Source organism: Camelina sativa, chromosome 2, assembly GCF_030686135.1.
Source record: "Camelina sativa cultivar CO46 ecotype springtype chromosome 2, ASM3068613v1".
NCBI classification, from domain to species: Eukaryota; Viridiplantae; Streptophyta; class Magnoliopsida; order Brassicales; family Brassicaceae; genus Camelina; species Camelina sativa.
The window spans coordinates 27,698,111-27,725,419 of NC_141881.1; the positions used below are offsets into that span (position 1 = coordinate 27,698,111).

A 27,309-nucleotide genomic window follows, 5' to 3' on the forward strand; every position below is an offset into this window, starting at 1 on the left:
TACTGTCATATTAAAACTATCTAGAATGGACCAAAATTTAGGCCCATTTGTTTTCGTGGGCCTTTCTCTAACGAATCATTTTTTAATAAAACGGCGTCGTTCGGATAGTGATTTTTCCATTTGAAGCAAGAAGTAGAAACAGAGAGAAACCTCTGTTTTCCAATTTGTTACTACTAAAGTCGAAAAAGCCACTCAAAGAACCCTTGCAATCTGGGAAAACTTTGGTTTAGAACAACTTTACTCACCTTCCTGTTCCATCAGAAACTAGGGTTTCGAAATCTCAGCTCTACATTGAAGTAAAAGTAGTTTGTACCAGTCCTTGAAGTTTTATTTTTTCCATTTGAAGCAACAAGCGTTCTGTTCAAGTCTCTGTTTTTTTTTGCTACAAAAGGAAAAATCTCTACATCAAAATATAAGATCCAGAGAGCGAGACAAAGAGCACAAAGAAGTGAAGATGAACAAAGGTTTCTCCTTTAGACTCTTTTTTTTTGTTCTTGATTCTACAATTACACAATGTATATCCTCTGTTCTCATTTTGTCTTGCTTTATAATAGGAAACTCTTCGGATGATTGTCTTCCAAAGTTCTTCAAAGTGTACTTACCTGATGAATCCGGAGATGATCTCGTAAAAAAACACTCTTCTCTTCACTCTGTTTTTGTTTTTGGTTTCTTAGATGTTCATCTGTAGATTTCTATTTTGGTTGAGACTTTCACATATATGTTTGCAGAAAATACCCATTTCTTTCACCAGCTTTGTACCAAAGCCTTTTCCTAAAACTGTAACGGTTAGAAGCATTTCTGGGAGCTCTTGGGAATTGGCGTTTAGGAAATGTAGTGGTGATGTTGAGAGTTTTGTTGTTGTTGATGGCTGGAAGTTGATTGCTAAAGATGAAAATCTCAAGGGTGGAGACTTCTTGGAGTTTGAGTTTGACGGCTCTCGGCACTTCAACTTCTGTATCTTCGAGCGTGAGACGATGTGTAAAAGGATAAGAAGTTGTCCAGAGCAAAGCCAGGAGATCAAACTGGAATCTGAGAGTGAAGAAGAAATTCGAGCTTCTGATGACGTTTTAGCTCATGATGATGATGATGAGTCTAATGACTATGTTGTTGATGATGCTGTTAGTGAGGATGGTGATGATGCTGCTGGCGATGATCGCCATCTTCTGGATGATCCCGAGAATCCATCTTTTGCTCTGAGACTGAATCCGAAGAAGCAAAGCCAATTGGTAAAGATTTGAATGTTAAAATAGCATTCCATTTATGAGTTTTTATGTGAACGCTAATAATACAAATGTAACAATCATTTTGTGCTTTGTTTTTTTGATGTTTTTTTTTCATAATGCAGCTCATCCCAGCTCAAGTCATAAAAGACTATGGCTTGCATTTCCCTGAGAGTATCACTATCGTTGATCCACTAGCGAAAAAATTCGGGATATTGGAGAAGCAGATCAAGATTCAGACGAATGGCAGTGTGTTTGTGAAGGGGTTTGGCAGTATCATCAGAAGAAATAATGTGAAGACAACGGATAAGATAATATGCGAGATCAAGAAGACGGGTGACGATAACCTGGTTCACACAATGAAGATCCACATTCTTAGTGAATGATCATTCAGTCATGTATCTCTTTAGTTATCTGTTTCAGTAAGTTTTTAAGCTAAATCAAGACTACTGTTGTTTAATGAATTCGTGTAAGAGTCTCTATTTTATGAATCTAATCAGATCTATATTATGTCTTGTGTTGTTGACTATACAAATCTATCTATTCTTGTTCTGTGTGGCTGCCTGCAACAAGTAGTGAAAAAGTCTCCCAGTAGCTTCATTCAAATAGAATGCATTGTACTTACATTGTAGGGTCTTCCATCAAAATTGGTTTCTTTTCATGTGGATAGTAAGAGTAACATAATGAACATGAGGATGAAACTGCAGCTTCTGTGCTGCGTCAAAAAGATGAGTTGAATGTTGTTGTTTCTCAGAAAGTCTTACCTTAATTAGGAGGAGGAAGTTATGGTGGTGGTTGTGAGTGGTTCATGAGATTGTGGTGGTGGTTCTGAGATGCGTAGTCAGATGGGTGGACGACATAGAGACCGGGCTGATTCAGATTGAAAAAGGGCTGAGAAGAAGGATGAGGTATAGCTGGCGATGAAGGCGGGCATGTATCTGAGAGTGAGAATCCTGATGATGCTGCATTTGAAAACAGTGGTGGTGCTGTAGCTGCTACAGCGGTCCCACCACTGGACTGATCATGCCCTTGCCATGTCCTGGCTGGAAAGCTTTGATGAGAACGTAACATTAGACCTTTCTCTGGCGTTCTTTCCTGGAGACAAGAATTGAATTTTTAGCACAGAGAATTATTCAATGAAATCCTCAACTTTTCCACTTTAATGATGCAGATATTACAACACAGAAATAGCAAGCAACAACATAGAACATCACAACAGTAACCAGGTTCTGAACATCTATCTAACTAAACTCACTTATCACAAAAATTACTCATAGGTCAAGTAAAGTTTGAAAAGAAAATTAAAATTGTCTTTCTATATCTTCTGGTGTACTAGTTCTGGACAGTAATAAACAGTTGGATATAAATGTATGGCAGTAGCAAACAGTTGGATATAAAGAGATGTGAGCTATGGTATTTATATTTACCATGGGCGAAAAGAACGCAGAAGGAAAGGAATGCCGATTACTAAGATGATCTGAACCCCTCTTCAAGAAATTGAAAGGCGTATCACATGATGATGTAAGAGAGAAAGCAAAAGTTAAGAAGATATTTGGAGAGTTATAAGCTATAGTTTAATAATTTAGCCAGTGTCAGTTTCAGAGATAGATGATCGGATATGTCTGAGAACGAACGATTACTTCAAGATTCTATTACCCCTCATGAACAAACTAGAAAAGGTCAATTAAGAACAAATCAGGAAAAGGAAAAAAATTACAAAAGCGGCACCAGATAAAAATATGTTCTTTTACTTCACTTCAACTTTAGAGCTATTAAGACTTTTTAAGTTCCACAGCATGCAGACTTCTGTGTGGCCTGTCCGGCTCCAGCCGCCTGGTCCGTTTGGCTGATCTTGATCGTTGCAGGCTGAAATAAATGATAAATTTGTGACAAAAAGGGTTTATTTTCAGTGATTTTGGACCAAGAAATGTGAAGTGAAAGGCAAGCCTTAAGGAAAATTTAACAAGTAATTTATTAACCTCTGCTTTTGAGTCAGTATCAGCGAGCCTCTGCTTTATGTCCTTTGCAATCGAGAAAAAAACCTCTTCCACATTAAGATTTGTTTTGGCACTCTGAGATGTGGAGTTTACTTATTAGCTATGTAAGCAAACGAATACGAGCAATGTAGTCAAAACTATTCTCATGAAACTAAACATTGAAGATAATATGTTTGGCTTACTGTTTCGAAAAACTTGATTCCATATTCATCAGCAAGTGCTTGACCCTTTGATGTTGGCACAGCCTGAAAAATGTGTCAGGGACCAAAAACGCTATTTGTTGGATATCAGGTGAATCAGGACGTTGGATAATTTTAGTGTGATTAAACTAGCTCGTATTGTACCCTCTTGCTCTCGTCCATGTCAGCTTTGTTTCCTATCAAGATTTTGTTGACATTATCCGAAGCATGTTGTTCGATATTACGAATCCAGTTTCTGATGTCTGCAATAAGGTCAAAAAGAACAGGTCTAGAACAAAGCAGGAATGTAATAAGACCAAAGATGTAGTCTATGTAGATAGAAGAAAATTTACTGTTGAAGGATGACTCGTCTGTGACATCATACACCAGTAAAATGCCCATTGCTCCACGGTAATAAGCTGCAACAATGCCCAAAGGAAAAGAGGAACTAAACATTAGTTCTTCAAACTAGTGTTGCAATCAATTTAAAACAACTATATATCCCCAACAAATCAAGTGTACAAAAGCATTAGCCACACATAGCATCAACTGTGACTGTTATTGCCACTCCCTAAATCAATTTCCAGTGGGACTATGTACGTTAAGTTACACTATCATCATATGAAAAGAGGGTCTGACTGACCAGTGGTGATGGTTCGAAAACGTTCTTGACCAGCAGTATCCCAAATCTGCAGCTTGATACGTTTGCCATCAAGCTCAATAGTTCTTATCTTAAAATCAATGCTGCATCAAACAGAGAACAGACTCAGAGAGACATCTAGAGAGAGAAACAAACAGAGATCACACAGTCTCTTAAATCTCTTTTACATGGTTAAAAGAAGACAAACCCAATAGTGGTGATGAAGCTAGTGGTGAAAGAGCCATCAGAGAACCTTAAAAGCAAACAACTTTTACCAACACCTGAGAAACAAGCATTTGTGTTACAGAGATCTAAAAAAAAAAACACAGTTTTTATAAGTTTCAGAAACTCGTAAAATGATTATTCTTTACAAACTCAAAGACGAGCATGGATTCAAATTCGTCAACATTACGGCAAACGTCGCTATAACTAGATCGGTTTTGTAAACGAATAGATAGATTCAGTGAATTCAAAATTTATCGATGGTATCGGTTGGATCCGGAAGAGAGGGAAGACGTACCGCTATCACCAATGAGAAGAAGCTTAATGAGGTAATCGTAATCGGCTCTAGCCCTAGCAGGTGGAGCAGCCATCGAATCTAAATTGAAACAAAACAAAAAACAAAAACAGAGATCAAATCAAAAACCAAAATAACATTGCTTCATCTAAAGACGACGAAGGAGATCTAAACTTTGAAGAATCAATACGTACCAGATCAAAATGATGCAGAGAGGAGAAGAGAAGAGAAGAGAAGAGAGCGTGGTTATAGTGAAAATGAAGCAGAGAGAGAGAGAGCGATGGAAATGGCGGAAGGCTAAAATACGCCTGTTCCTGATTTAACTTAAGTTTACTCTTCTGCTTTTGCTTCTTCTTCGCGTGCACGGATATTATTACCTCCGGCGTAAGTTAGCCACTTGAAAAGGAGAGAGAGCGATCATAGTCCCCGAGAGGGCCCAAAAATAATAAAGCCCATTAATGAGTCCCTTCTTTGTGGGCCCAGGAATTGACACGCGGAGTTGAACAGTGACAATTCCATAAACTTTTGACGAAGGGATCGATCACGCATAAAAATCATAGAAACTCGAAAAGTCACAAAGCATGTAAAGGAAGAGGCAACTTGGGTGGTGAAGGGTATATAGATATGCTTGTAAGCTACTCGTTGCCAACGAATTTAAAGTTGACATATTGTTTTTCCGATTCTCTCTAAGATTAAAGTTATTTTATATATATATGTGGCCATGCACATCTTAGCATTTGACTGATCATAGAGAATCATTTGAATAAAGAAAATAAGAAGATAGAGTGATATGAATATTTTCTTGACATCATATTTGTAGACATTTCTTTTGATGTCGTCAGTCATCACCAATGCATTGTAGAGTATAAACTTTATACTATATATACAATCATATTGATGCCTTTCCAAATCTACTTCTTAAAATTTCACAAGTTTAAGATATTTTAATAAGTTATATATCAACAAATTGGAGAGTTTCTTTCCCAACACTTAATATAATGGAGTTTTAGAGAAAAAGGATATTTCGGTGAGAATTTTCATTTTTGCATATAAATATGTAAGCATGGAGACAAATACTAGTAATTGCTAAAGGACTTTAAGTCCGGGAGACCCGTTTTACCAAACAAAATATGAAAGTTGAATCCATCCCATTTGTCACAAGACTCCTCTAATGACCCTTAACTTTTAGCTAAATCGTGACAAAAACAAACCTTCATTAACATTTTAATCGTGAATAATAAGTCGGTGGTCCATCATTTTGACTTTGATTGACATCCTAAACTTTCAAATTAACATAAATGCATAGGCAATAGCTTTAAACAACTAATACTTTCTTAATTATGGACTTTTTCTTTTCCAACATTTTTGATGGATTGTTGTATTTTAGAGAAATATGGAAAAGGGAAGAAAGGAGAAAGATGTAGAAGTTCTCATATTACCTTTAGATTCTTGTTACGTGTGTCACTCTTATTATAGCTTTAACGCGATGGTCGCTCAACGTGAACGACATTGTGCCTTTGTCTTCCCCACTAAGGGAAAAAAACAATAATCATTTCATGTGTATGCGTATATACATATCGCTTTTGTTTTATCAACCTTTTTTATATAAATGTACAAATACAAAAATTAATAACAACGACAATAATATGGAATACAATTGTACAACGGCACGCAACCACCAGAGTTAATAGATTCTTCAAAGCAAATTTACTATCTTTGTAACATTTCTATTAGTAAGTTATGATACAGAAACAGGATTTGATTAAAGCTACTATTGTTTATTTCCATTTCTTTAATGAACGGTGTACAAAACATTAGGCATTAATACCCCCAAAAAAAAATTTACTTTGTAAATTAATTGTTTAATAAATAAATTTACCAATATTGATATACAAATCTACACACATCTACAAAATTTACCAATATTGCTTTATAAATTTAAAAATCTAGAAAAAATAGAACTCTTTAAAGATTAAGTAATTATAAATATACTTTGTAGATTTTTTTTCTAAAAAAATAAAGAAGACAATAGATAACAAACGTTTCACTTTCACCTACTCCAAAGATTTTTTTACCTATAAATAACTCTGTAGCCTCATTTTCCTCTCAAACCATCATCACTTCTTTTGCATTGTGTGGAAACTTCAAGTTTTTTCTCTTCTTCTTCCCTAAGTAACAAACTTTCTCCAAACAGATTATAAGAAAATCATATCTCAGCAAGAACTAAGATGAAGTTTCCGGTTGTACAATTTTGTATCATCTCTTTGCTCCTCACATCTTCTTTATTCATGCTCTCTACCGCCGATTCATGTAAGTATAGTATACACAATTCATTTATTTATCTTAAATATATACATATACATATTTTTCTGTTGGTGATCTATATATAATCTATTACAACACTTTCTAAATATGTGGTCAATAAAATGAGCAGCATGTGATGGAAAATGCAATGTGAGATGTTCAAAGGCAGGGAGACAAGATCGGTGTCTCAAGTATTGCAATATATGCTGCGAGAAGTGTCATTGTGTACCTTCGGGAACTTATGGACACAAAGATGAATGTCCTTGTTACCGCGATATGATGAGCTCCAAAGGCACACCCAAATGTCCTTGAACATGTTCAGAAGATGATTATCTTTACATTTTACATACAAAAAATATTAAGATTGTGGTTGATGCATATATAATAATAAGCTTGAAATACTCCTTCATGTATGAAAGTGTGAGAGATCTTGCCAATAAAATGAAATAATATATTTTCAAAATATGTGTAAAGTTTTACGTATATCAATGACTCCATGTATGAACTATGCATAATATGTTGCCATGTTGGTTTACATCAGCAACAGAGACTTAAACCTTCTACTCCAATTCACTATCAAAATTTTATTAACCTTACAAGACGTGAACCATCGAAACAGGATGATGTTCAGTCAAAACGTTCGTATACCAAATGAATAGAAAAGTCACGAGGCTCATGTAGTGAATTGAAACGTCTCGATAGATAGTATTGGCTCAAGAAAAGCATGGTTTTTTTTTTTGGAAACAGAAATCGAAAATAACTGTCTATTCATAAGTCTTCAACAACTTTTGCGCAAAACCCAAAACGAACAAAATGGCATATTATCTAAAGAAACACAAACACATCAAAAACTCTACTACCCCTTAAACTTTGAGCTCAATCAAATTCCTTTTCTCACCAAAAGGAGAAGCGCAAAGTATCATCACAGACGACAGTAAGATTCTCTTCTTGAAGCTTTTTTTGGTTCAGTAAAAGAATCCAAGAACCTTTCCACCAACATTCTTTCTCCTGGCTTCTTCATGGTCCATAATACCCGCAGAGGTTGTAAGAACGATGTAGCCAAACTGCACATTTCAAGAATTTCAATGTAAGATCACTAAATTTATAAAGATCCCTCTACATATGGCAAGGCCACAAAAACCAATTTCAACCATTGCATTTTGAAATCGTTCGAATAAAACAGAACCCATCTTGTCAACGAATATGCCAAATACCAAGTTTATTTAACCGATACTACAAGAACTAGCATTAGTAAGAGAACAAGGACTAAAAGACTGACCTGTCTGGAAGGAAGAAGACGAGCAGTCCAACCTTCAATCTCCTTAACTCCAACATCAAAACGAGGACTGATGACTCCACATTTGTTTAGTCTTCCATTAAGCTCCACAACAATCTTGCCAGACCTGTGGTCATCAACGTACTCAAACTCACCAATGTAACCTGCATTTCCATATTAAAAAACACGTTACAGCTGAGAAAGAACATTAACAGAGAAAAAGAAATGAGCTTTGACAATGAAAGATCATCAGCATACCGTGCTTTTGCATGACGATAAGGAACTTGATGATCACCTTAGAAGAAGGCCTGATCATGACTTGCCTCTTCCCTCTCTTCTCAGCATTGTACATACTCTTAAGAGCATCGTTAAGCACACTGATTCTCACCATTCTTCAAAAAATTTAAAATCCTGTAACCCAAACAAAAACAACACAAATCTGAGCTTATTCGAAACCTCCATATATAACAAAACGAATTCCAAAAAAGAATACTAACACCAACACATATATATATATATACATGTTTCAATGCACATCAAGATACTGTACAGCTCAATCATGAACAAACGAATATGATTCCTACATTAGATCGGCTTACAACAAGAACCTAATGACAAGAACAAAATTTCAAATGGATCCAACACTATCAGTTTCGAACTCAGATATCTAAATATCTAAAGCAAGAGAAATCATGAGAACATTTTGCAGAATTTCACGTTGTGATTGAGCTAGAGCAGACACAAAAGAAGATCAGAGAAACCATAAAAAAGGAACAAAGAAGCTCGAAGCTATGGAGATTTTTGTTCTCTAACCTTTGAAATCGTGAATGGCAGCCGCACAAACCCTCTCCTTGCTAGCGTCGAGGAAATAAAAGTTGAACAAGACAACTAAATACAAGATGCGAATTAGGGTTTTTGCTTTCTTTATTTGGGTGCCTTATGGATTTTACTAGACTGGTTATTGGATCTATAATTGGGCTTTATTGGGCCATTCTTAGAATCTCGTTAACATTGTCACAGCGGAGGTCGATAACAAAAAACGGCACCGTTTCATGGGAGCTACGACTGTTTTGTTGTGTTTTGAATTCAGGTTTTGGCTTACCGAGATGGCTAAGAGATTCACAGCACAGCTCTTCGTTAGCAGTATGATTCATAATTTATTTACTCATCTCTACTTCAAAATTACAGTTTAATTTCAGCTTCTCATTTACTTTGAATCCTTTTCTCTTGCAGGACTCTCTGCTTACACCACTGATCAATCACTGAGGCAACTGTTTTCACCTTTTGGTCAGATTACAGAAGGTACATTCACAAAATCGAATGTGTCACTGCTCTGATTATTTTCCGAACTAATTTTGTCTTTCGTATGTGTGCGTTATTAGCTCGTCTTATCAGGGACCAGCTAACACAGAGACCTAAAGGTTTCGGCTTCGTCACTTTTAAGTCTGAGGATGATGCACAAAAGGCGTTAAAAGCTTTGAATGGGAAGGTGATGATCCACTTTTTCAAACGTTGTATACTTTATTGCTTCTTGATGTGAATTGAATTGATCTTGAATCAGAAAAACAAAAGTTTATTTGTATAATCCTAATCGATTAAGTTTATATATGCAAGTCTAATGTATATAATGAATTAAGCTTTTTAGTCTTGGACTGATTATTGCATTTGGTTATCTGTTTTCAGATTGTTGATGGCAGATTAATATTTGTGGAAAGTGCAAAGGAAGTAGAACCACCAACAACAAATACGAAGAGTGACCAGGCTTGAAGAAGACACACACAAACACACAGTCATTACAAAACAACATAAGGATCTTCACCAAAATCATTCTAAAGTTCTACAATGTTACAATTCTGAAGAGTGGATGCATTTCTTGAGTCAAAGGTAGAGCCAATAAGTGAAACCAAAACAGAAGATCTGAAGTTTAATTTGAGTTGAGATCACTTTTGATGTAAACTTCCTTTAGGTTGAGCATATGCGATTCTGATGTTTCTGCCTTCGAGTAACTGAACAAAACGTTATCAAAGAACACAGTCAAGGTTTTGTAAGAATGCATTTCATGTATTTGGTTTTGTTGTACTACACAATACCTGATTGTTCATTGAAGCTAAGGCATTTGCAGCTGCTTCTTCTGAATGGTATAACACAAAGCCATAACCTTTTGATTTGCCGCTCTTGTGATCACATATGACTTTCACTGTGTTTTCACATCCGTCAACAAAAAAGTATACTTCAGGAATTGCATTTTGTTGATCTATATAGAGACTTAAACATATTTCATGGTGGCGATTCATACCTTCAATAACTTCACCGAACTTTTCAAACTCACTCTTCAAAACAGGTTCATTGGTATCGTAAGATAGCCCTGCATTGGTTTGTTGATAGTAACAACATCAGTTTTCTTTCACGCATTTTAACAAACACCTTGCGTGCATAGTTGTTGTGTCACGGATACGACAAGTGTTACTAACGTTATATGCATTCTACTGCAAAACAGTAATACCATTTAGATGAAATGGTAAGTTAACACAAATTACCTCCGACGAATAATTTAGAGCAAGATCCGCGAACTGTTAAATTTCGCAGTGGTGATGTTATGGAACTAGAACGAACAAAGAGAGAAGAGAACATTTTGTGCTCTCTTCACCACAAGAATTAATTATCTAAGTGAATAAAATGGTGTGCGTTAATGGTCAAAGTGGTTAATTAATATTTTAGCAAATGAAATTACGGCGAGTGGGCCAAGAGATTAGGGCATAAAAATCTTATAATTAGGAATTGAAATCTGAACAAAAAAAGAAAAAAACTTAAAACGAAATACATAAAGAAACCTAAGATTCATAGAACTTGGATTAACTACATTCACCCAAAGACCAACATTAATTAAGCTTTCTTAGGAGATTTGGCTGGAGATTTGGAAGCCTTCTCTTCGGTAGATTTGGAAGCAGTCTTCTTAGGCAAAAGAACGGAGTGGATGTTGGGCAAAACACCACCATGTGCGATCGTGACTCCACTCAGAAGCTTTCCCAACTCTTCATCGTTCCTTATAGCTAGAAGAAGATGCCTCGGAACGATCCTCGTCTTCTTGTTATCTCTTGCAGCGTTACCAGCAAGCTCCAAAACCTGAATAAAATAAAATAAAAATCGAAATCAGAAATTGACTTCTCCGAGAAATTAACAGTTCAAAATGTTCAGATCTGAATGAATGAACTTACTTCGGCGGCGAGGTATTCGAGAACAGCGGCCATGTAAACCGGAGCACCACCGCCTAGCCTCTGAGCGTAACGTCCTTTCTTGAGGAAACGAGTGATTCTTCCAACAGGGAATTGAAGACCGGCTTTGGTCGATTTCGAAACCGATTTGGTTTTTGGACCACCGGCTTTCCTTCCTCCGAAAGCTTTCTTCACTTTTCCGGTGGATTCCATCGCTACAGTTATTGATTACTGAGTGTTTGATTTTTGTATTGGAAGAAGTTGGGAGATTTGTGATTTGCTTTTGAATGTGCTTTGTGTGTTTTTATAGGTGAGAGGAAAAGTAGATGTGAGAGGTTTTTATCCGTTGGATTTATTGTTATCGACGTTGGATATTGATTATAGCACGATCCGTGTGATTGGTGAATTAGCCAATGAGAAACGTTTTATGATTTTCGAAAAGGCGCTTTTTTTAAGTTGGCGCTTTCATTATTTGGTTTTTTTTTTGGAAAATATATTTTAGCTGTATGTTAAAAATCATAATTACTGTACATTGATTGTTACCTGGTGTAAAAGAAAATTTCAAATTTATAACCCAAGTTGTAAAACAAAGAGCTTTAAACACACCTTTCTGTCCATGGTTGATGATTCAATTGGCGGACGATCGACCATCTTCAATTATGTTTTTGGATATTATACCAAAAAAAAAAAATCAGTGGTAGTTCTAAGATATTGTCAATGAATAAATTAGTTGGAAAATGAACATTTTTTGAAAATCAAATAAATGTGATGGGAGTGTATTCAAATTAACATTTTAAGAGATTTACGTAAAAATAATAAACATTATGTTATTCAATTATAGATTTTGAAAGATTCAAGATTTTAGATGGGGCTTGTGTTTTTTAACAACAATATTAACAACAAATAACCTATGTTAATATGGAAGAAGATGATATGATTCAACCAATCATGGTTCAGTTACTTTAAGACAAGAGATTTGGAAGCTCCATAGTGCACAAAAAATAAAACATTTCTTATGACGGTGTTTATCAAGTGCTATATCAACAACTTTGAGACTCTGAACAAGACATATACATGCTAATCCAATTTTTCAGAGATGTTGTTTAGAGGAAGAAACTATCAATCTTTTATTGTTCAAGTGCATTCATGCACAAGCGGTTTGGCGAAGTGTGACCATTTACGATGGACAACATCATGGTTTCAATGGTTGTCATGAAGATAATATCCAATTGTTAATTAATCTTCATAAGATACATTATGTTCCTCTCGAGAACAGATTATTACCATTTTGGATGATGTGGCATATATGGAAGTCGAGAAATGATATTTTGTTTCAAAAGATCAATCGTGATCCAACAAAAGAAGCATAAAAAGGTTTGTAAGAGGTTAATGAATAGTTGGAGAAATCATTTACAACATGATGAAACAAATGGAAACAACAATGGTCATTGGCTTCGAGGAGTCACATTCAAAGCAATCAATGGGATCCTCCTCCTAAAGGCTGGCTTAAATGTAACTTTGAGATACGTTTTGTTAAAAGAAGAGTATATACAAGTAAATGTTGGTTAATTTGTGATCATGACGGTAGGATTATATTATTAGGTTGTGCGAAAGTTCAAGCTTCTTGTTCTGCCCTCCAAGCAGAAGCTTTAGGCTTCCTACATGCTTTTCAGTTGATATGGGCTCATGGGTTTCACTATGTTTGGTTTGAAGGAGATAATATGGAGTTAACAAATTTGATCAACAAGGTGGGTGACCATCACAAGATAGGATCTCTTCTATATGATATTCACTTTTGGATGTTGAAACTTCCATACTCTTCACTGGGACAAGTTAACTGAGAGAAAGATGAAGGAGGAGATAAACGTTCGCATTATATTTCTTTAATTAATTCGATGTATCAGATTTATACAATACCACCTCTTTGGTTGGTTATCTACTTAACTCTTTGTATACTTCTTCTCTAAATGAATAAAAGTTAGACGTTAAAAATAAAAAAATCATAACAACTTCTCTACAAACATCAAAATCATATACCAAAAAAAAATCATGTAAAACTCAAATCATTTAAAATATTAGATTCAATACACCCTTAAATTATATATTATCACAAAGTTTGGAGTTATATATTGTCACGTGAGTCCCTATAATGATATTGTGAAATCCTAATTTCATAAAAATATGCTTCCGTTTCCAAGACATTTCATTTTCACGTATTCGTTTATGTTTCCATGCAACATAGCATGTGAATCCCTATAAGGATATTGTGAAGTTCTAATTAACTGCTTATGAAATCAAGGAAATGTCTAATTATATTTTTAAAGATGTGAGACCTTAATTAGAAAAAGTTAGGATTTTGTCACATTAGTTGTAGATTTATATACATCATGAGAGGATTTCTATAGCCAAAACCCTTGAGATTTATGAACCAAACTCTTCATTAATTTAGAAATCTAAATTATAAGAAACAGCTACGTATGATCTTTTTATGGCTTTAGGCATAGACTCGATAATCATATATATATATATATATATATTTGATAAACCTTAAATATCATTAAGGAATGAAAGTTGAGGCTTAAAAGAAGTTTAACCTATTATATTTGCTTTCTTGCCAAAAAATAATAAAAAACAAAGAGAGCATAAACCAGAGAATTTATGAGATTCAATAACATAGTATAGTGGAGCAACAATTGCATCAGTCTTGAGTAGCTTTGTATATGTCATCTTGCTCAGATCGAGTTACGGTCCTTACGGACCAACTTGTCTATCTCTCTCAAGACTGTCGATGATGGTATAACTTGCTGATTGTGTAACAAGTTGTTTCTTTGCTTATAAATGCCATTGACAACAGCCTGAGAGTTCTTTGTGAGTCCTCCTTTAGCCAATCCATTAGACCCAACCACGATGAAAAACCATGTGTATTATGCCAAGTCTTGTGAGGACTTGTTTCCACACATCAGTAGGGAACACGCATCCGGGAAAGAGATGTTCACTTGATTCATCCTGCAGATTACATAACCAACACATGGGGTGAAAAAGGAGACCAAACGACTTTTTAGTGGGAAGTTTGTCTAGTTGGGTAACCCACATCATGAAAAACATGTTTTGGAGTGAGTTAGCGACACCTATAAAACCACACACAGTCATGCCAATCATTTACAGTTTCACACGGCCTCTTAACAGCCCATGTTCTAGCAGAAGAGAAACCCATCATAATCCACGTCTTCAAGACTTCAACAAAGCAGCCATATGAGTCATTAAAGGGACACTTACTTGGAAGATTCACAAGAGGTGAGATAAGCATGCAAGTTTAGAGCCTCGTCGGACGTTTGGAGAATATTAGATTCAATACACCCTTAAATTATATGATAAACCTTAAATATCATTAAGGAATGAAAGTTGAGGTTTACAAGAAGTTTAACCTATATAATATGCTACCGTGCCAAGAAACAATAGAAAAACAAGAGAGCATAAACCAGAGAATTTGTGCGATTCAATAACAGAGTCTTTAGTGAAGCCACAATTGCATCAGTCTTGAGTAGCTTCGCATATGTGATCTTGCTGAGATCGACTTATTGACCAACCTGTCTATCTCTCTGAAGACTGTCAATGATGGTATATCTTGCTGATTGTGTAACAAGTTGTTTATTTGCTTCCAAATGCCATAGACAACTTTTTCTGCAGTAATGTTGGAGTTCTTGTTGAGTCCTCCTTTATCAAATCCATTAGAGCCAACCAAGAGTGGAAAACCATGGGTATTATGCAGTACATCAGCAGGGAACACGCATCCGAGAGAGAGATGTTCCCTTGATTTCATCATGCAGATTACATAACCAGCACATGGCATGAAACCACCAGGAGACCAACCGATTTTTAGTCAGAAGTTTGTCTATTTGGCTAATCCACATCATGAAAACATGCTTTGGAGTGACGTGATTAAACCCACCCAAAATCATTACAATCCCTCACAGTTTCATTCGGCCTCAGCTTGTATCTTTAGTGGAGATTTCCAAAGCTGTGGACACCCTTGATTCATCATTGAAAACGGCGAGAACTAGTGACTCTTGGCTTTGGAAATCTCTACTAAAGATCCAAGTTGAGGCTGAAAGTGAAAGATATATCAAGTGTCAAGTGGGTAATGAAACAAAAACAAGAGAGCATAAACCAGAGAATTACAAGACTCCTATAGTTCTTCAGCTCCATAAAGAGACATGTATATATGCTTTTAAGACCTCTAAATCCTCAACACAGCTAAACCACATTGAAACAAATCATAATTATTCATTTGGATCATCGGATTAACTTCAAACCACTACGTATTGTTATCTCAAGTTGTGTTGTTACAATTAAGCATATAGATAAGATTTAAGAAGAAAGAAGGAGAGATATTATTATTATTATTAATATAAGATCTAAGACAAAGTTTGGAAAAACAAAATACATAGATCCTAAATAAGACTTATATCATATACATTCACCAAACCCTAACATAGATTATATTAACCAAACATAAACATGAAAAATGGTGAATGACAATTAACTTAATCAAGCTTTCTTAGAAGACTTGGCTGGTGATTTGGAAGCCTTCTCCTTGGTTGACTTAGCAGGAGCATTCTTCTTATGCAAAAGCACAGAGTGAATGTTAGGCAAAACACCACCGTGAGCAATGGTGACTCCACTCAGAAGCTTTCCCAGCTCTTCATCGTTCTTGATCGCAAGAAGAAGATGCCTCGGGATGATCCTCGTCTTCTTGTTGTCTTTAGCAGCGTTACCAGCAAGCTCCAGCACCTTAAAAAAAAGATCAAAACCAAAATCAATCGAAATCAGAATTTAATCTCTCGAGTTTAAATTTTACAGATCTGAACGAACTTTTACCTCAGCGGCGAGGTACTCAAGAACAGCAGCCATGTAAACAGGAGCACCACGGCTGATCCTCTGCGCGTATCGTCCTTTCTTCAGGAAACGACCGATTCTTCCCACAGGGAATTGGAGACCGGCTTTGACAGACTTGGAAACCGATTTGGTTTTGGGACCGCCGGCTTTCCTTCCTCCGAAAGCTTTCTTCACTTTTCCGGTAGCCTCCATTTCTCAAATGTGTAGATTTAAAGAAGAGATTTGTAATATGTTTTGGGATTCCAGGTCCTTGGTGTGGTTTTTAAATAATAAGTGAAGGAAGGACAAAATCAGGGATGAGGATTTTTTATCCGTTGGATGTAATCTTATCAACGGTTGGTAATGGATATAGTGCAATTAGCCAATGAGAATAGGATTTGGATTTTCCAAAGGGGGGCCCGTTTTCCTTTTTTGGTTTGTGTTTTGTAATATTTTTTTGGGATTTTGGTGATTTGGTATAAAAATGGTACTAAATCTACGGTTTAAATGTTTGGTCAATATTCAACCAAAAAATAAATACTATGAGATTTACCCACAATTGTTCATAGATCATTTTAATTTAGGTGAGATTTTGTTTGAACTATGAACAATTGGTGGTGTGTGATCCACCACTTCTCACTACAAGAAAATAAGAAAAGAAGTCCATTTGTTACATAATATTCCATCACAATAATTATTTTTAGTCACAATAAAAATATTGTTACAAATGTGACGATTGGTGGATGGTTACAGTACAATCGTCACAGATTTTTTATAGTCATTAAAACAACACACGAGTTGCGACTAACTAATATTTATCTATTTCGTCACCAAATGTAACGATCTGTAAATGTATCTAAAATATCAAAATTTCTTACTGAAATTATTGTCCAAAATACGTTATACTCCACATATCATGACAAAAACCACATATCAAGTTCGTCACTATTTATGATGCCGCTATAGTCTCAAAACGTCACACTTAGTGACCGGTTAAATATCACTTTCTCGCCATGGTTACTAACTAAAAACATGTATCAAAACTGTCATTCATTGTGACAAAACTTTAGTCTCAAATCGTGGATGATGATTACAAAACAAATCATTGCTAATTGGTCAAAAATATCAACTAAAGATGTAGAAATCCCATTGTGCAGTGATTCAATTCCAAATACACGACCTTGTTTTGATATTCCAGCAATCTATATCTAAACACTAATGTATGAACAATGATATGTATTTTCAAACAGAAAAAGAATAGTAAATGTATAACCATATCAAAACATATGTAAGTTATGCATAATTTAATCTATAACTATTACCATAGCAAGAACATTGTTATATGAACAGTCAAGGTTTTGTTAGAATGCATTTCATGTATTTGGTTGTGTTGTATAATAAATACCTGATTGTTCATTGAAGCTAAGGCACTTGCAGCTGCTTCTTCTGAATGAAACAACACAAAGCCATAACCTTTTGATTTCCCGCTCTTGTGATCACATATTACTTTCACTGTGTTTTTCACATCCAAGAACAAAGCCATAAACTCAGGAATTGCATTTGTTTATTATCCTTATAGGAATTTTGCACAAAACTACCAGATTTCATGGCGGCGATTCGTGTACCTTCAAACTTTTCAAACTCACTCTTCAAAACAGGTTGATTAGTATCGTAAGATAGCCCCGCGTTATGGGTATTAACAAAATCAGTGTTTCTCTCACGCATTTTAACAAACACATTGTGTGCATATGTTTGTATAACGGATAGAACAAGCGTTATTGTTGACCTTACCACAAACAGACGAAACAAAAAAATTACCTCCGACGAATAATTTAGAGCAAGATCCGCGAACTGTTAAATTTCGCAGTGGTGATGTTATGGAACTAGAACGAACAAAGAGAGAAGAGAACATTTTGTGCTCTCTTCACCACAAGAATTAATTATCTAAGTGAATAAAATGGTGTGCGTTAATGGTCAAAGTGGTTAATTAATATTTTAGCAAATGAAATTACGGCGAGTGGGCCAAGAGATTAGGGCATAAAAATCTTATAATTAGGAATTGAAATCTGAACAAAAAAAGAAAAAAACTTAAAACGAAATACATAAAGAAACCTAAGATTCATAGAACTTGGATTAACTACATTCACCCAAAGACCAACATTAATTAAGCTTTCTTAGGAGATTTGGCTGGAGATTTGGAAGCCTTCTCTTCGGTAGATTTGGAAGCAGTCTTCTTAGGCAAAAGAACGGAGTGGATGTTGGGCAAAACACCACCATGTGCGATCGTGACTCCACTCAGAAGCTTTCCCAACTCTTCATCGTTCCTTATAGCTAGAAGAAGATGCCTCGGAACGATCCTCGTCTTCTTGTTATCTCTTGCAGCGTTACCAGCAAGCTCCAAAACCTGAATAAAATAAAATAAAAATCGAAATCAGAAATTGACTTCTCCGAGAAATTAACTGTTCAGATCTGAATGGACTTACTTCGGCAGCGAGGTATTCGAGGACGGCGGCCATGTAAACAGGAGCACCACCGCCGAGTCTCTGAGCGTATCGTCCTTTCTTCAGGAAACGAGTGATTCTTCCGACTGGGAATTGGAGACCGGCTTTGACCGACTTCGAAACCGATTTGGTTTTTGGACCGCCGGCTTTCCTTCCTCCGAAAGCTTTCTTCACTTTTCCGGTGGTTTCCATTGCTACAGTTAACGATTACTGAGTGTTTGAGTTTTTTTTTTGTATTGGAACAAGTTGGGAGATTTGTGATATTGCTTTTGAAGGTGTTCTGTGTAGTTTTATAGGTGAGAGGAAAAATAGATAGGAGAGGTTTTTGTTCGTTGGATTTATTGTTATCGACGGTGGATGTTGATTATAGCACGATCCGCGTGATTGGTGAATTAGCCAATGAGAAACGTTTTATGAGTTTCGAAAAGGCGCTAGTTTTTTTTTGTGTTTTTTTGGATCTCCATTTTTTTTTTTTTTTTTGTCAACTGGTTTTGTATTAATAAGATTGGTTACATCTTCCTTTTTACAACAACTTATACACTTTAAGATCAGTTATACCCTGCATCTTACACAAAGTATCCTCTTTGTTTCTACAAACAGACATAGTTAATACTCTATTCTACCTATACCAAAACATGACTATCCTACTCCAACCATTAAAAACTTAAATTCAATCAGAGGATAGTCTTGCATCTTCAGCAAATAAATACCTCAACCACTCTGGATGCCCCAACGCCACATACGATTGGAATCTACAATCCTGAGTGACACTCTGAGCTATCATAAGAGCTCCTCTGTTTGAAAATGAGTTTTCCAAAAAGAATGTACTACCCTTGAAACTTCCCCTCATTCTCCGCACCTCATTTGATTGATATCGAAATGAAGGCCATAAAGCAGGCTTTGTCACCACCTTTACCAAAAGCTGATCCTGCAAACCAAAAACCACATTTTCTATCCTATGGCTTCTCATACTTTCCATAGCCCACAAAAGTCCTTTAAGCTGAGCTTCTTGCTTATCCTTGACCTCATTCATAGCTCTTCTACTATGCAACAAAACTTTTCCATTAAAATCCCTTAGGACCCACGCACAACCCAACAACCAGTTTCTAGCCGACCAAGAGATTCCTATATTACATTTCAACCACTCTCCTACCGGTCTTTTCCACCCTGGTTTCTTGGGCATTTGTCCTAATTCTCTTCCTCTTTGGACTTCCCCTTCCCCTCGGTCCTCAACCTCATCCTCCTCCTCAGAAGCATGTTGAGCTTCAACCCACTCCTTCCAGTCTTCCAGACTTTTAGTGATAGTTTCTTGTGGTGAAAAATGCGAGCCTTCAAATGCCACCTTATTGCGATTCTTCCATATTCTCCACATCACCCAAGGGAAGGTTTTTTTTAACTCATCCGGCCATCGAGGGTTCTTTATATTCAATAAGAAGTATTGAACATTAGAGAAAACCGACCCATTGTGAAAACCTAACTCAGGAGATGGGATCCCGGATATTGCCCACAACTGGCGAGATAAAGAACAAGTAAATAAGACATGATTGATCGTTTCTTCTTCTCCACCACAGATTTGGCATAGGTTTTCTATCCTCAAACCTCTCCCACACAAAGCATCTGCGACTGGTAGAGCCCCACATAAAACCTTCCAGAGAAAAACTTTTATCTTTGGATCTGTCTGAAGTCCCCACACTTGTTCTTTTAGCGGATTTGTTGAAGGTTGCACATTTGCTTCCTCTCTTATCAATGGATTTAGCGATTGAGAAGCCAACCAATAAGCCGACTTAACCGAAAAGTCTCCACTTTTATTGAACTTCCAAGTGTAGTAATCCTCCATCTCAGGGACTGGTTTTAAACTTTTGATTCTCTCAATATCCTGCGGTAGGAAATGGTAAGCCAGAGCTTCTGCGTCCCAAGTTCGATTAGTACTGTCGATCAAGTCAGACACTCTGAGATCCGGGTTGAAGACATTGTTTCTTCTCCAAGGGGGTCTCATACCATCATCTTCAACCCAATTATCTAGTCAGACTCTAAAAGAGTTCCCATTCCCAATGTTTTTAGTTAACCCTTGAATCAGAAGATCTCTCCCAAAACAATATGCTTCTCCACGCATAAGATGGTCTTGCTCCCAAAGTCGCATTTAAAAATCCTGTATTAGGGAAATACCTACTTTTCATTACTTGCGCAAATAAACACTCCGGAGCCTGCATTAACCTCCAAGCTTGTTTAGCCAACAGGGCTTGGTTGAACGTATGAACATCTCTGAAGCCCATTCCTCCTTTATCCTTTGGAAGGCACAGCTTTTCCCAACTAAGCCAGTGTATCTTTTTTGCTTGTTCTGCATTGCTCCACCAAAACTCTGCCATAACACTCTTTATGTTTTCACAGGTTTTCTTGGGTAGCTTGAAGCAAGACATAGCGAAAACTGTCATTGAAAGGGCCACCGACTTAAGTAACACCTCCTTCCCCGCTTGTGATAAGAGATTTGAGAACCAACGCGAGGTCTTTGACTTGACTCTATCCCTTAGATAGTTCATCAGTTCAATTTTTGATCCGCTGAAGCATTCAGGGAGTCCTAAATATGTGCCTGCACCTCCTTCACTGAGGATACCCATCTTCTCTTGAATGCTTATCTTGGTCAGAGGGCAAACTTTTGATCCAAAAGTAATTGAAGATTTATTCAAATTTATCGACTGCCCTGTAGCCGCTCCGTACTTACTCAAAGTCTCCAAGAGAAAACCTGACTGAACCAAATCTGCTCTGCACATGAATAAGCTATCGTCCGCGAATAGCAGATGGTGGACCTCCGGCCCTTCCTCAAAAAACCTGATACCCTGTAACTTTTCTTCTCGTTGCCCTTTGTTTAATAAGTGCGTCAACCCCTCAGTACAAAGGACAAAGAGGAACGGTGAGAGCGGGTCTCCTTGCCTTAGCCCTCTCTGCGGAAAGATCATACCAAAAGGTTGATCATTGATCAGCACTGAGAATGTTACAGTCGTCACACACTTCATTATCCATTCTATCCACCTTACATGAAACCCCAAAGCCTTCAGCATTGCCCTCAAGTAGCTCCACTCTAATCTGTCATACGCTTTAGACATGTCTGTCTTTACCGCCATGAACTGTGAGGAGATCTCTGGATGCACCTTCAAACAATGAACTGCTTCATAAGCCACTAGGATGTTATCCGTTATCAACCTCTCTGCCACAAAAGCGGACTGGTTGATTGACACTAAGTGCGGGAGGATCTCTTGCATCCTGTTTACTAAGATCTTCGAGATGGTCTTGTAGAGAACCGAACATAAACTGATAGGTCGGAGTTCACTCATTTCATTCGGGTAGTGCACTTTTGGAATCAAGCACAAATGTGTGTAGTTCCACTCTGCAGGAAAACTTCCGGTTTCAAAAAACCTTGTGATCTCTTGTGTGAACTCTTTACCCACTATCTGCCAGTTCTTTTGAAAGAACAATGCTGACATACCATCTGGGCCCGGAGCCTTTGATGCATCAATAGAAAAAACTGCTTCTCTGATCTCATCTGATGACACCGTAGCTATCAGTGTCTCATTCATCTCATTGGACACTTTTGCGGGAAACTCAGCAAACCACGTCTGGAAACTCTGTGGATTGGAGGACTTGAACAGATTATTAAAATACTCAACTGCTACGTCTCCCTTAGCAGCTTCAGATCTTTTGAAGACCCCATGCGCATCTTTCAATTGATCAATCCTTTTTCTAGCTCTGTTCCCCTTCACTGAGCCATGAAAATAGCCCGAATTTCTATTGCCTGCTCTCAGCCATTTATGACGACTCCGTAATCTCCAATACTTCTCCTCTGCTCTATACGCTTTTGCAAGTTCTCGTTTGAGGATATGAAGCTGATGCAGATTTGGCCATCTTTCTGATTGAACTCTCTCCAAAGCCATCTCACACTGGAGAATCTTGTCCCTGGAATTCACATAATTCTCCTTTTTCCATGAGCTTAATGCTTTTCTGCACTCTCTAAGCCTTTGCGATACTAGTCTCCCTTCTCCATTTACTCCTGGCTTCCAAGCCTTCTCAATGGCTTTCTTAACCGCTTTGTTATTCAGGAACCTCCTATCAAAACGAAACTGGCCCCTATACTTCTCTTGAGACTCCATCAACTTGACCAGAACTGGTCGGTGATCTGATCCTCTCATCTCCAAAAAAGCTTGATTCGCAGCTGGAAAGCTTAAAAACCACTCTTTATTTCCAAAAGCCCTGTCCAGTCTGCTCTGAATCCAGTAATCTCCTCTTCTACCTCCCCAAGTAAACTTATTTCCACTACTAGCCAGTTCTCCCATACCACACACTTCTAACATTTCAGCAAAAGGTTTGAAAGTATTAACTCCCCTTCTAGGCCCTCCAATCTTTTCCCCATTATGCAAAATAGCATTGAAGTCTCCTATCATACACCATCTATCCCTTCTACCCACTCCAAACCTACTAAGCCTTTCCCACACCTTACCACTACTACTATAGTCCGGATCTCCATACACACAGGACAAAAAGAAATTTGATGCCCCAAACTGTACTTGAGCATCTATAATATTCTTATCTTCAAACAAAATATTCAACTGTACACTATTTTTCCACATAAGGGCCAAACCACCACATTTTCCTATAGGGTCCACTGTGAGAAGTCTGTCATAACCCAGAGTACACTGTAAATCCACCAATCTGTCTCGACACTGCATCGTCTCCATCAAGAACATAATCTCAGGGAAATGCTTTTTACGCAAATCCTTGAGACGAGGAATCACCAAGTCTTGAGACCGTCCCAAGCCTTGGCAATTCCAGCTCAATATGCTCATTACGCGTTGGGCGATCCCCCCTTTGGGATCACCTTAGGAGGATTAAGCTTTAACATCTTTGCAGTGCTTGTTCCTCCACCATCTGCCTTCCTCTTATTAATCGCAAAACGAGTTAGATCCAACTGAGGCTGTTGGGAAACTCCAGGTTGAGTAATCTCCTTGGTTTTCTGTTTTCTGAGACGCGTGGGAAGCCTACTTCTTGATTTACCTCTTTTAGGTTTAGAGCCGGAAGAACCAGCTTCACTGAAACCAGTCCTAAAACCCGTTACTCTATCCTGAAAAGGTTGAGACAAAGCCAAGAAGTCACCTAAAGAGTCTGGATCCCGCTGAAAACCACTTAAACCCAAACCTCTGTCTATCTCACTATTCTGACCTGGGTCTGAAACGATCCGAATGTCCAAATCCATACCCCTTTCTCTTTGTGCAACACTCTCCATCTCTTCATAGCTGAAAACTAATCCCTTATCCTTGTTAACATCAAAGTGAACCACTGGAGGTGGCTCCAATCTTAGGACTGTCTTCTTTGCTATCGGATCTTTTTCTACTTCTCTCACTGATTTTCGGATACGATCTGCTTTTATCTGCCTATCCTCATTATTATTAGCCAAAAGGTATTGCCTCATCCCTTCCAATACATCATTAGCAATCCTTTGTCTTCCTGTAGCAGGGTCTATCCCTACCTGATCTTCACGCAAAATCCCAAACAAAGGATCAGATTCCTTTAAGAACAAAGCTTTTGGAATCTTTGCTGGACCCTTGCCCGCTTTTTTCAGTTCTGCCTCCTGATCCAGCTTACGAAGCAACAGAGGGCAAACATCTTTGTCATGGGTGAGCCTTTGACATTCAAAGCAACGTTTCTGCACCCTCTCATACTGAAACCTAATCACCGTAGAACCTCCCTGAGGCAAGGTTAGTTCCTTTGATCTTCTGAGCGGGCGTGAAACATCGAACATAACCTTTACTCTAACAAACTCCTGAATCTGGGGTTTCTCTGGATCAAAAGCTACTTCCTTAACTTCTCCTATCAGCTCTCCCAGGGCAGTGATAGCTGTCGTCGTATAATAATTAACCGGGATGTTCCAAATCTGAACCCAAATTGGAATTCTCTGGAGATAATTCGCCGGCGGGTTCTCGTACCATCTATCCACAGCGATGGACCAATCATTGTACGTATGAGCTCCCTTTGCTAAAACCTCCAGCAGATCGTGTGCAGAATCAAAAATGAATTGGAATCTTTCATTTGATAAAGCAACTCCTCTCATTCTTCCCGGTTTTTGCCACTTCCTTGGCATATCTCGAATCAAATTCTTCATCGGTTGACACGGCGGATTTAACGTGTGACCGATCAAACTCAGAGAATTTCTTTCCACTGATAGAAATTCTGGTAAATCTGGCATCTCGAACGGAACTTCTTCTTCGACTTCCTCTAAAGACATAGCCATCAAGGCTTTATCCATTGCAGAAGACATCTTAGCAACTCAAGAAAAACCACAATTTTCAGATGAACTTTGAACAAACCCTAAAAACGAGATCGAAATCAAGCTAAAAGGCTAACAAAGAGCAATAAACAGGGTGAAAACGGCTAAAAGGGAAATGTTTTCCTGTCGAAAGTTCTAATCTCTAACCTAGTGAAAGCCACTACTAGAGATAGAAGGTCTTAAGCCCAAAAGAGGGTAGTCTAGAAAAATCCAATTTCTAAAAAAAGGTTTTTAGGATATGGATCTCCATTTTCTTAAGTTGGCGCTTTCATTATTTGGGTTTTTTTTTTGGAAAATGGGTTTTAGCTGTATGTTAAAAATCATGTTTACTGTACATTGATTTTTACATGGTGTAAAATAAATTTTCAAATTTATAAACCCAAGTTGTAAAATAAAGAGCTTTAAACACACCCTTGTGTTACATGGATGATGATTCAATTGGTGGACGATCGACCATCTTCAATTATGTTTTTGGATATTATAGAAAGAAAAAAAATCAATGATAGTTCTAAGATATTATCAATGAATAAATTAGTTGGAAAATGAACATTTTTTAAATATCAAAAGAATGTGATAGGAGTGTATTCAAATTAACATTTTAAGAGATTTTCATAAAAATAATAAATTTTTTGTTATTCAATCTTGGATTTTAAAAGATTCAATATTTTAGGTGAGATTTGAATTTTTTTTTTACAACAATATTAACAACACATGGATAGCAACCTATGTTAATATGGAAGAAGATGATATGATTCAACCCCCTCATGGTTCAGTTACTTTAAGACAAGATTTTTGTAAGCTCCATAGTGCACCAAAAATACAACATTTCTTATGACGGTGTTTATCAGGTGCTATATCAACAACTCCGAGACTCTGAACAAGACATATACAGGCTGATCCAATTTGTTAGAGATGTTATATGGGAGATGAAACTATCAATTTTTTATTGTTCAAGTGCATTCATGCACAAGTGGTTTGGCGAAGTGTGACCATTTACAATGGACAACATCATGGTTTCAATGGTAGTCGCGAAGATAATATCCAATTGTTAATTAATCTTGAAAAGATACTGTATGTTCCTCTCGTGAACAGATTATTACCATTTTGAATGATGTGGCGTATATGGAAGCCGAGAAATAAATTTTTGTTTCGAAATATCAATCGTGATTCAGCAAAAAAAGCATAAAAAGGTTTTCAAGAGGTTAATAAATGGTTGGAGAAATCAGTTACAACATGATGACACAGATGGAAACAACAATGGTTATCGGCTTCCTAGGAGTCACAGCCGAAGCAATCAATGGGATCCTCCTCAGGGCTGGCTTAAATGTAACTTTGAGAGTGGTTTTGTTAAAGGAATAGCATATACAAGTACATGTTGGTTAATTCGTGATCATGATGGTAGGATTATCTTATCAGGTTGTGCAAAACTTCAAGCTTCTTGTTCTATCCTCCAAGCAAAAGCTTTAGGCTTCCTACATGCTCTTCAGGTGACATGGGCAGATGGGTTTCACTATGTCTGGTTTGAAGGAGATAATAAGTTAACAAATCTTATCAACAAGATGGGTGACCATCACAAGATAAGATCTCTCTTATATATGATATTCGTTTTTGGATGTCAAAACTTCCATACTCTTCACTGGAAAAAGTTAACTGAGAGAAAAATGCAGGAGCAGATAAACGTTCCCATCATATTTCTTTAATTAATTCGATGTATCAAATTTATACAATACCACCTCTCTGGTTGGTTAACTACTTAACTCTTTGTATACTTCTTCTCTAAATTAATAAAAGTTAGATGTTAAAAATAAAAATTGATAACAACTTCTCTACAATCATCAAAATCATATAAAACCCTTTTCACAAAAAAAAATATCATATAAAACTCAAATCATTTAAAATATTAGATTCAATACATCCTTAAATTATATCTTATCGCAAAGTTTGGAGTTATATATTGTCACGTGAAGAGTCCCTATAAGGTTATTGTGAAGTCCTAATTTCATAAAAAAATGTGTTTTCGTTTCCGAGACATTTCATTTTCACGTATCCGTTTATGTTTTCATGCAACATAGCACGTGAATCCCTATAAGGATAATGTGAAGTTCTAATTAACTTCATTCAAAAATTATGGTAAGTTTGGTAAGTTTTATGTTTTACTTATAAAGATATTGTGAAAATTCAAAGAGAATTAACAGCTTATGAAATCAAGGAAATGTCTAATTATAATTTTAAAGATAATGTGAGACCTTAATTATAAAAAGTTAGGATTTTGACA

General features: G+C 36.9%; 12 protein-coding genes and 1 pseudogene across 13 annotated transcripts; 4 read left to right on the top strand and 9 right to left on the bottom strand.

Annotated features, from left to right (window-relative positions):
* Positions 1–118: 118 nt before the first annotated feature.
* Positions 119–1,735, top strand: LOC104737174 (B3 domain-containing protein At5g60130-like). The gene is made up of 4 exons (XM_010457286.3): positions 119–464; positions 555–625; positions 729–1,226; positions 1,346–1,735. The coding sequence occupies exons 1-4, from the start codon at positions 455–457 to the stop codon at positions 1,604–1,606; spliced, it is 840 nt and encodes a 279-aa protein (XP_010455588.2). The 5' UTR covers positions 119–454; the 3' UTR covers positions 1,607–1,735.
* A 1,104-nt stretch (positions 1,736–2,839) lies between these two features.
* Positions 2,840–5,026, bottom strand: LOC104737193 (ras-related protein RABE1c-like). 2 transcript variants are annotated; one of them, XM_087472302.1, is made up of 9 exons: positions 4,748–5,026; positions 4,557–4,634; positions 4,245–4,317; positions 4,040–4,140; positions 3,750–3,815; positions 3,562–3,659; positions 3,400–3,462; positions 3,200–3,292; positions 2,840–3,086 (listed from the first exon to the last, which is right to left on the bottom strand). In XM_087472302.1, the coding sequence occupies exons 2-9, from the start codon at positions 4,627–4,629 to the stop codon at positions 3,003–3,005; spliced, it is 651 nt and encodes a 216-aa protein (XP_087328428.1). In that variant the 5' UTR covers positions 4,630–4,634; positions 4,748–5,026; the 3' UTR covers positions 2,840–3,002. The 2 variants fall into 2 exon arrangements, with proteins under 2 accessions (XP_087328428.1, XP_087328425.1); XM_087472299.1 differs by having other exon boundaries at positions 3,562–3,815; positions 4,748–4,983.
* A 1,625-nt stretch (positions 5,027–6,651) lies between these two features.
* LOC104737204 (gibberellin-regulated protein 10) lies at positions 6,652–7,320 on the top strand. Its single transcript, XM_019237493.2, has 2 exons — positions 6,652–6,863; positions 6,988–7,320. The coding sequence occupies exons 1-2, from the start codon at positions 6,782–6,784 to the stop codon at positions 7,167–7,169; spliced, it is 264 nt and encodes an 87-aa protein (XP_019093038.1). The 5' UTR covers positions 6,652–6,781; the 3' UTR covers positions 7,170–7,320.
* A 218-nt stretch (positions 7,321–7,538) lies between these two features.
* On the bottom strand, positions 7,539–9,096 carry LOC104737210 (small ribosomal subunit protein uS8z/uS8w). Its single transcript, XM_087472305.1, has 4 exons — positions 8,947–9,096; positions 8,392–8,544; positions 8,137–8,297; positions 7,539–7,921 (listed from the first exon to the last, which is right to left on the bottom strand). Exons 2-4 carry the CDS (start codon positions 8,522–8,524, stop codon positions 7,823–7,825), a joined length of 393 nt encoding a protein of 130 aa, XP_087328431.1. The 5' UTR covers positions 8,525–8,544; positions 8,947–9,096; the 3' UTR covers positions 7,539–7,822.
* Positions 9,097–9,221: 125 nt separating this feature from the next.
* Positions 9,222–10,296, top strand: LOC104737247 (small RNA-binding protein 11, chloroplastic-like). The gene is made up of 4 exons (XM_010457380.2): positions 9,222–9,276; positions 9,367–9,435; positions 9,516–9,622; positions 9,817–10,296. Exons 1-4 carry the CDS (start codon positions 9,240–9,242, stop codon positions 9,898–9,900), a joined length of 297 nt encoding a protein of 98 aa, XP_010455682.2. The 5' UTR covers positions 9,222–9,239; the 3' UTR covers positions 9,901–10,296.
* On the bottom strand, positions 9,879–10,845 carry LOC104737236 (glycine-rich RNA-binding protein 4, mitochondrial-like). The gene is made up of 4 exons (XM_010457369.2): positions 10,671–10,845; positions 10,430–10,498; positions 10,224–10,330; positions 9,879–10,139 (listed from the first exon to the last, which is right to left on the bottom strand). The coding sequence occupies exons 1-4, from the start codon at positions 10,762–10,764 to the stop codon at positions 10,074–10,076; spliced, it is 336 nt and encodes a 111-aa protein (XP_010455671.1). The 5' UTR covers positions 10,765–10,845; the 3' UTR covers positions 9,879–10,073.
* A 37-nt stretch (positions 10,846–10,882) lies between these two features.
* Positions 10,883–11,741, bottom strand: LOC104737224 (putative histone H2A.7). Its single transcript, XM_010457350.3, has 2 exons — positions 11,349–11,741; positions 10,883–11,256 (listed from the first exon to the last, which is right to left on the bottom strand). The coding sequence occupies exons 1-2, from the start codon at positions 11,556–11,558 to the stop codon at positions 11,017–11,019; spliced, it is 450 nt and encodes a 149-aa protein (XP_010455652.1). The 5' UTR covers positions 11,559–11,741; the 3' UTR covers positions 10,883–11,016.
* Positions 11,742–15,712: 3,971 nt separating this feature from the next.
* On the bottom strand, positions 15,713–18,174 carry LOC104737215 (putative histone H2A.7). The gene is made up of 3 exons (XM_087472328.1): positions 17,846–18,174; positions 16,224–17,732; positions 15,713–16,136 (listed from the first exon to the last, which is right to left on the bottom strand). The coding sequence occupies exons 2-3, from the start codon at positions 16,431–16,433 to the stop codon at positions 15,894–15,896; spliced, it is 453 nt and encodes a 150-aa protein (XP_087328454.1). The 5' UTR covers positions 16,434–17,732; positions 17,846–18,174; the 3' UTR covers positions 15,713–15,893.
* A 76-nt stretch (positions 18,175–18,250) lies between these two features.
* LOC147949272 (putative histone H2A.7) lies at positions 18,251–19,056 on the bottom strand. Its single transcript, XM_087472331.1, has 2 exons — positions 18,704–19,056; positions 18,251–18,624 (listed from the first exon to the last, which is right to left on the bottom strand). The coding sequence occupies exons 1-2, from the start codon at positions 18,911–18,913 to the stop codon at positions 18,385–18,387; spliced, it is 450 nt and encodes a 149-aa protein (XP_087328457.1). The 5' UTR covers positions 18,914–19,056; the 3' UTR covers positions 18,251–18,384.
* Positions 19,057–19,391: 335 nt separating this feature from the next.
* LOC147949273 (uncharacterized) lies at positions 19,392–22,293 on the bottom strand (annotated as a pseudogene).
* A 1-nt stretch (position 22,294) lies between these two features.
* Positions 22,295–23,556, bottom strand: LOC147949274 (uncharacterized). The gene is made up of 2 exons (XM_087470773.1): positions 22,379–23,556; positions 22,295–22,304 (listed from the first exon to the last, which is right to left on the bottom strand). The coding sequence occupies exons 1-2, from the start codon at positions 23,554–23,556 to the stop codon at positions 22,295–22,297; spliced, it is 1,188 nt and encodes a 395-aa protein (XP_087326899.1).
* On the bottom strand, positions 23,556–25,025 carry LOC147949275 (uncharacterized). The gene has a single exon (XM_087470774.1). The coding sequence runs from the start codon at positions 25,023–25,025 to the stop codon at positions 23,556–23,558; it is 1,470 nt and encodes a 489-aa protein (XP_087326900.1).
* Positions 25,026–26,032: 1,007 nt separating this feature from the next.
* LOC147949276 (uncharacterized) lies at positions 26,033–26,734 on the top strand. Its single transcript, XM_087470775.1, has 2 exons — positions 26,033–26,056; positions 26,207–26,734. Exons 1-2 carry the CDS (start codon positions 26,033–26,035, stop codon positions 26,732–26,734), a joined length of 552 nt encoding a protein of 183 aa, XP_087326901.1.
* Positions 26,735–27,309: the final 575 nt, after the last annotated feature.

Coding starts and splice junctions, on each gene's coding strand:
- LOC104737224 (XM_010457350.3), bottom strand. CDS start 11,558: ATGGAATCCACCGGAAAAGTGAAGAAAGCTTTCGGAGGAAGGAAAGCC. Junction 11,257..11,348: donor TCGAATACCTCGCCGCCGAA/GTAAGTTCATTC, acceptor TATTTTATTCAG/GTTTTGGAGCTTGCTGGTAA.
- LOC104737204 (XM_019237493.2), top strand. CDS start 6,782: ATGAAGTTTCCGGTTGTACAATTTTGTATCATCTCTTTGCTCCTCACA. Junction 6,864..6,987: donor GCTCTCTACCGCCGATTCAT/GTAAGTATAGTA, acceptor TAAAATGAGCAG/CATGTGATGGAAAATGCAAT.
- LOC104737210 (XM_087472305.1), bottom strand. CDS start 8,524: ATGGTGAGAATCAGTGTGCTTAACGATGCTCTTAAGAGTATGTACAAT. Junction 8,298..8,391: donor TATCGTCATGCAAAAGCACG/GTATGCTGATGA, acceptor ATGGAAATGCAG/GTTACATTGGTGAGTTTGAG. Junction 7,922..8,136: donor GTCTTCTTCCTTCCAGACAG/GTCAGTCTTTTA, acceptor TGAAATGTGCAG/TTTGGCTACATCGTTCTTAC.
- LOC104737247 (XM_010457380.2), top strand. CDS start 9,240: ATGGCTAAGAGATTCACAGCACAGCTCTTCGTTAGCA. Junction 9,277..9,366: donor AGCACAGCTCTTCGTTAGCA/GTATGATTCATA, acceptor TTTCTCTTGCAG/GACTCTCTGCTTACACCACT. Junction 9,436..9,515: donor TTTTGGTCAGATTACAGAAG/GTACATTCACAA, acceptor GTGCGTTATTAG/CTCGTCTTATCAGGGACCAG.
- LOC104737215 (XM_087472328.1), bottom strand. CDS start 16,433: ATGGAGGCTACCGGAAAAGTGAAGAAAGCTTTCGGAGGAAGGAAAGCC. Junction 16,137..16,223: donor TTGAGTACCTCGCCGCTGAG/GTAAAAGTTCGT, acceptor CTTTTTTTTAAG/GTGCTGGAGCTTGCTGGTAA.
- LOC147949276 (XM_087470775.1), top strand. CDS start 26,033: ATGGACAACATCATGGTTTCAATG. Junction 26,057..26,206: donor ACAACATCATGGTTTCAATG/GTAGTCGCGAAG, acceptor ATCGTGATTCAG/CAAAAAAAGCATAAAAAGGT.
- LOC147949274 (XM_087470773.1), bottom strand. CDS start 23,556: ATGAGCATATTGAGCTGGAATTGCCAAGGCTTGGGACGGTCTCAAGAC.
- LOC104737174 (XM_010457286.3), top strand. Junction 626..728: donor ATGAATCCGGAGATGATCTC/GTAAAAAAACAC, acceptor ATATGTTTGCAG/AAAATACCCATTTCTTTCAC. Junction 1,227..1,345: donor CGAAGAAGCAAAGCCAATTG/GTAAAGATTTGA, acceptor TTCATAATGCAG/CTCATCCCAGCTCAAGTCAT.
- LOC104737236 (XM_010457369.2), bottom strand. CDS start 10,764: ATGTTCTCTTCTCTCTTTGTTCGTTCTAGTTCCATAACATCACCACTG. Junction 10,499..10,670: donor CTCTAAATTATTCGTCGGAG/GTAATTTGTGTT, acceptor AAACCAATGCAG/GGCTATCTTACGATACCAAT. Junction 10,331..10,429: donor GTTCGGTGAAGTTATTGAAG/GTATGAATCGCC, acceptor GTGAAAACACAG/TGAAAGTCATATGTGATCAC.
- LOC104737193 (XM_087472299.1), bottom strand. CDS start 4,629: ATGGCTGCTCCACCTGCTAGGGCTAGAGCCGATTACGATTACCTCATT. Junction 3,293..3,399: donor GAATCAAGTTTTTCGAAACA/GTAAGCCAAACA, acceptor TCCACATCTCAG/AGTGCCAAAACAAATCTTAA. Junction 3,087..3,199: donor ATACTGACTCAAAAGCAGAG/GTTAATAAATTA, acceptor CATTTATTTCAG/CCTGCAACGATCAAGATCAG.
- LOC147949272 (XM_087472331.1), bottom strand. CDS start 18,913: ATGGAAACCACCGGAAAAGTGAAGAAAGCTTTCGGAGGAAGGAAAGCC. Junction 18,625..18,703: donor TCGAATACCTCGCTGCCGAA/GTAAGTCCATTC, acceptor TATTTTATTCAG/GTTTTGGAGCTTGCTGGTAA.
- LOC147949275 (XM_087470774.1), bottom strand. CDS start 25,025: ATGTCTTCTGCAATGGATAAAGCCTTGATGGCTATGTCTTTAGAGGAA.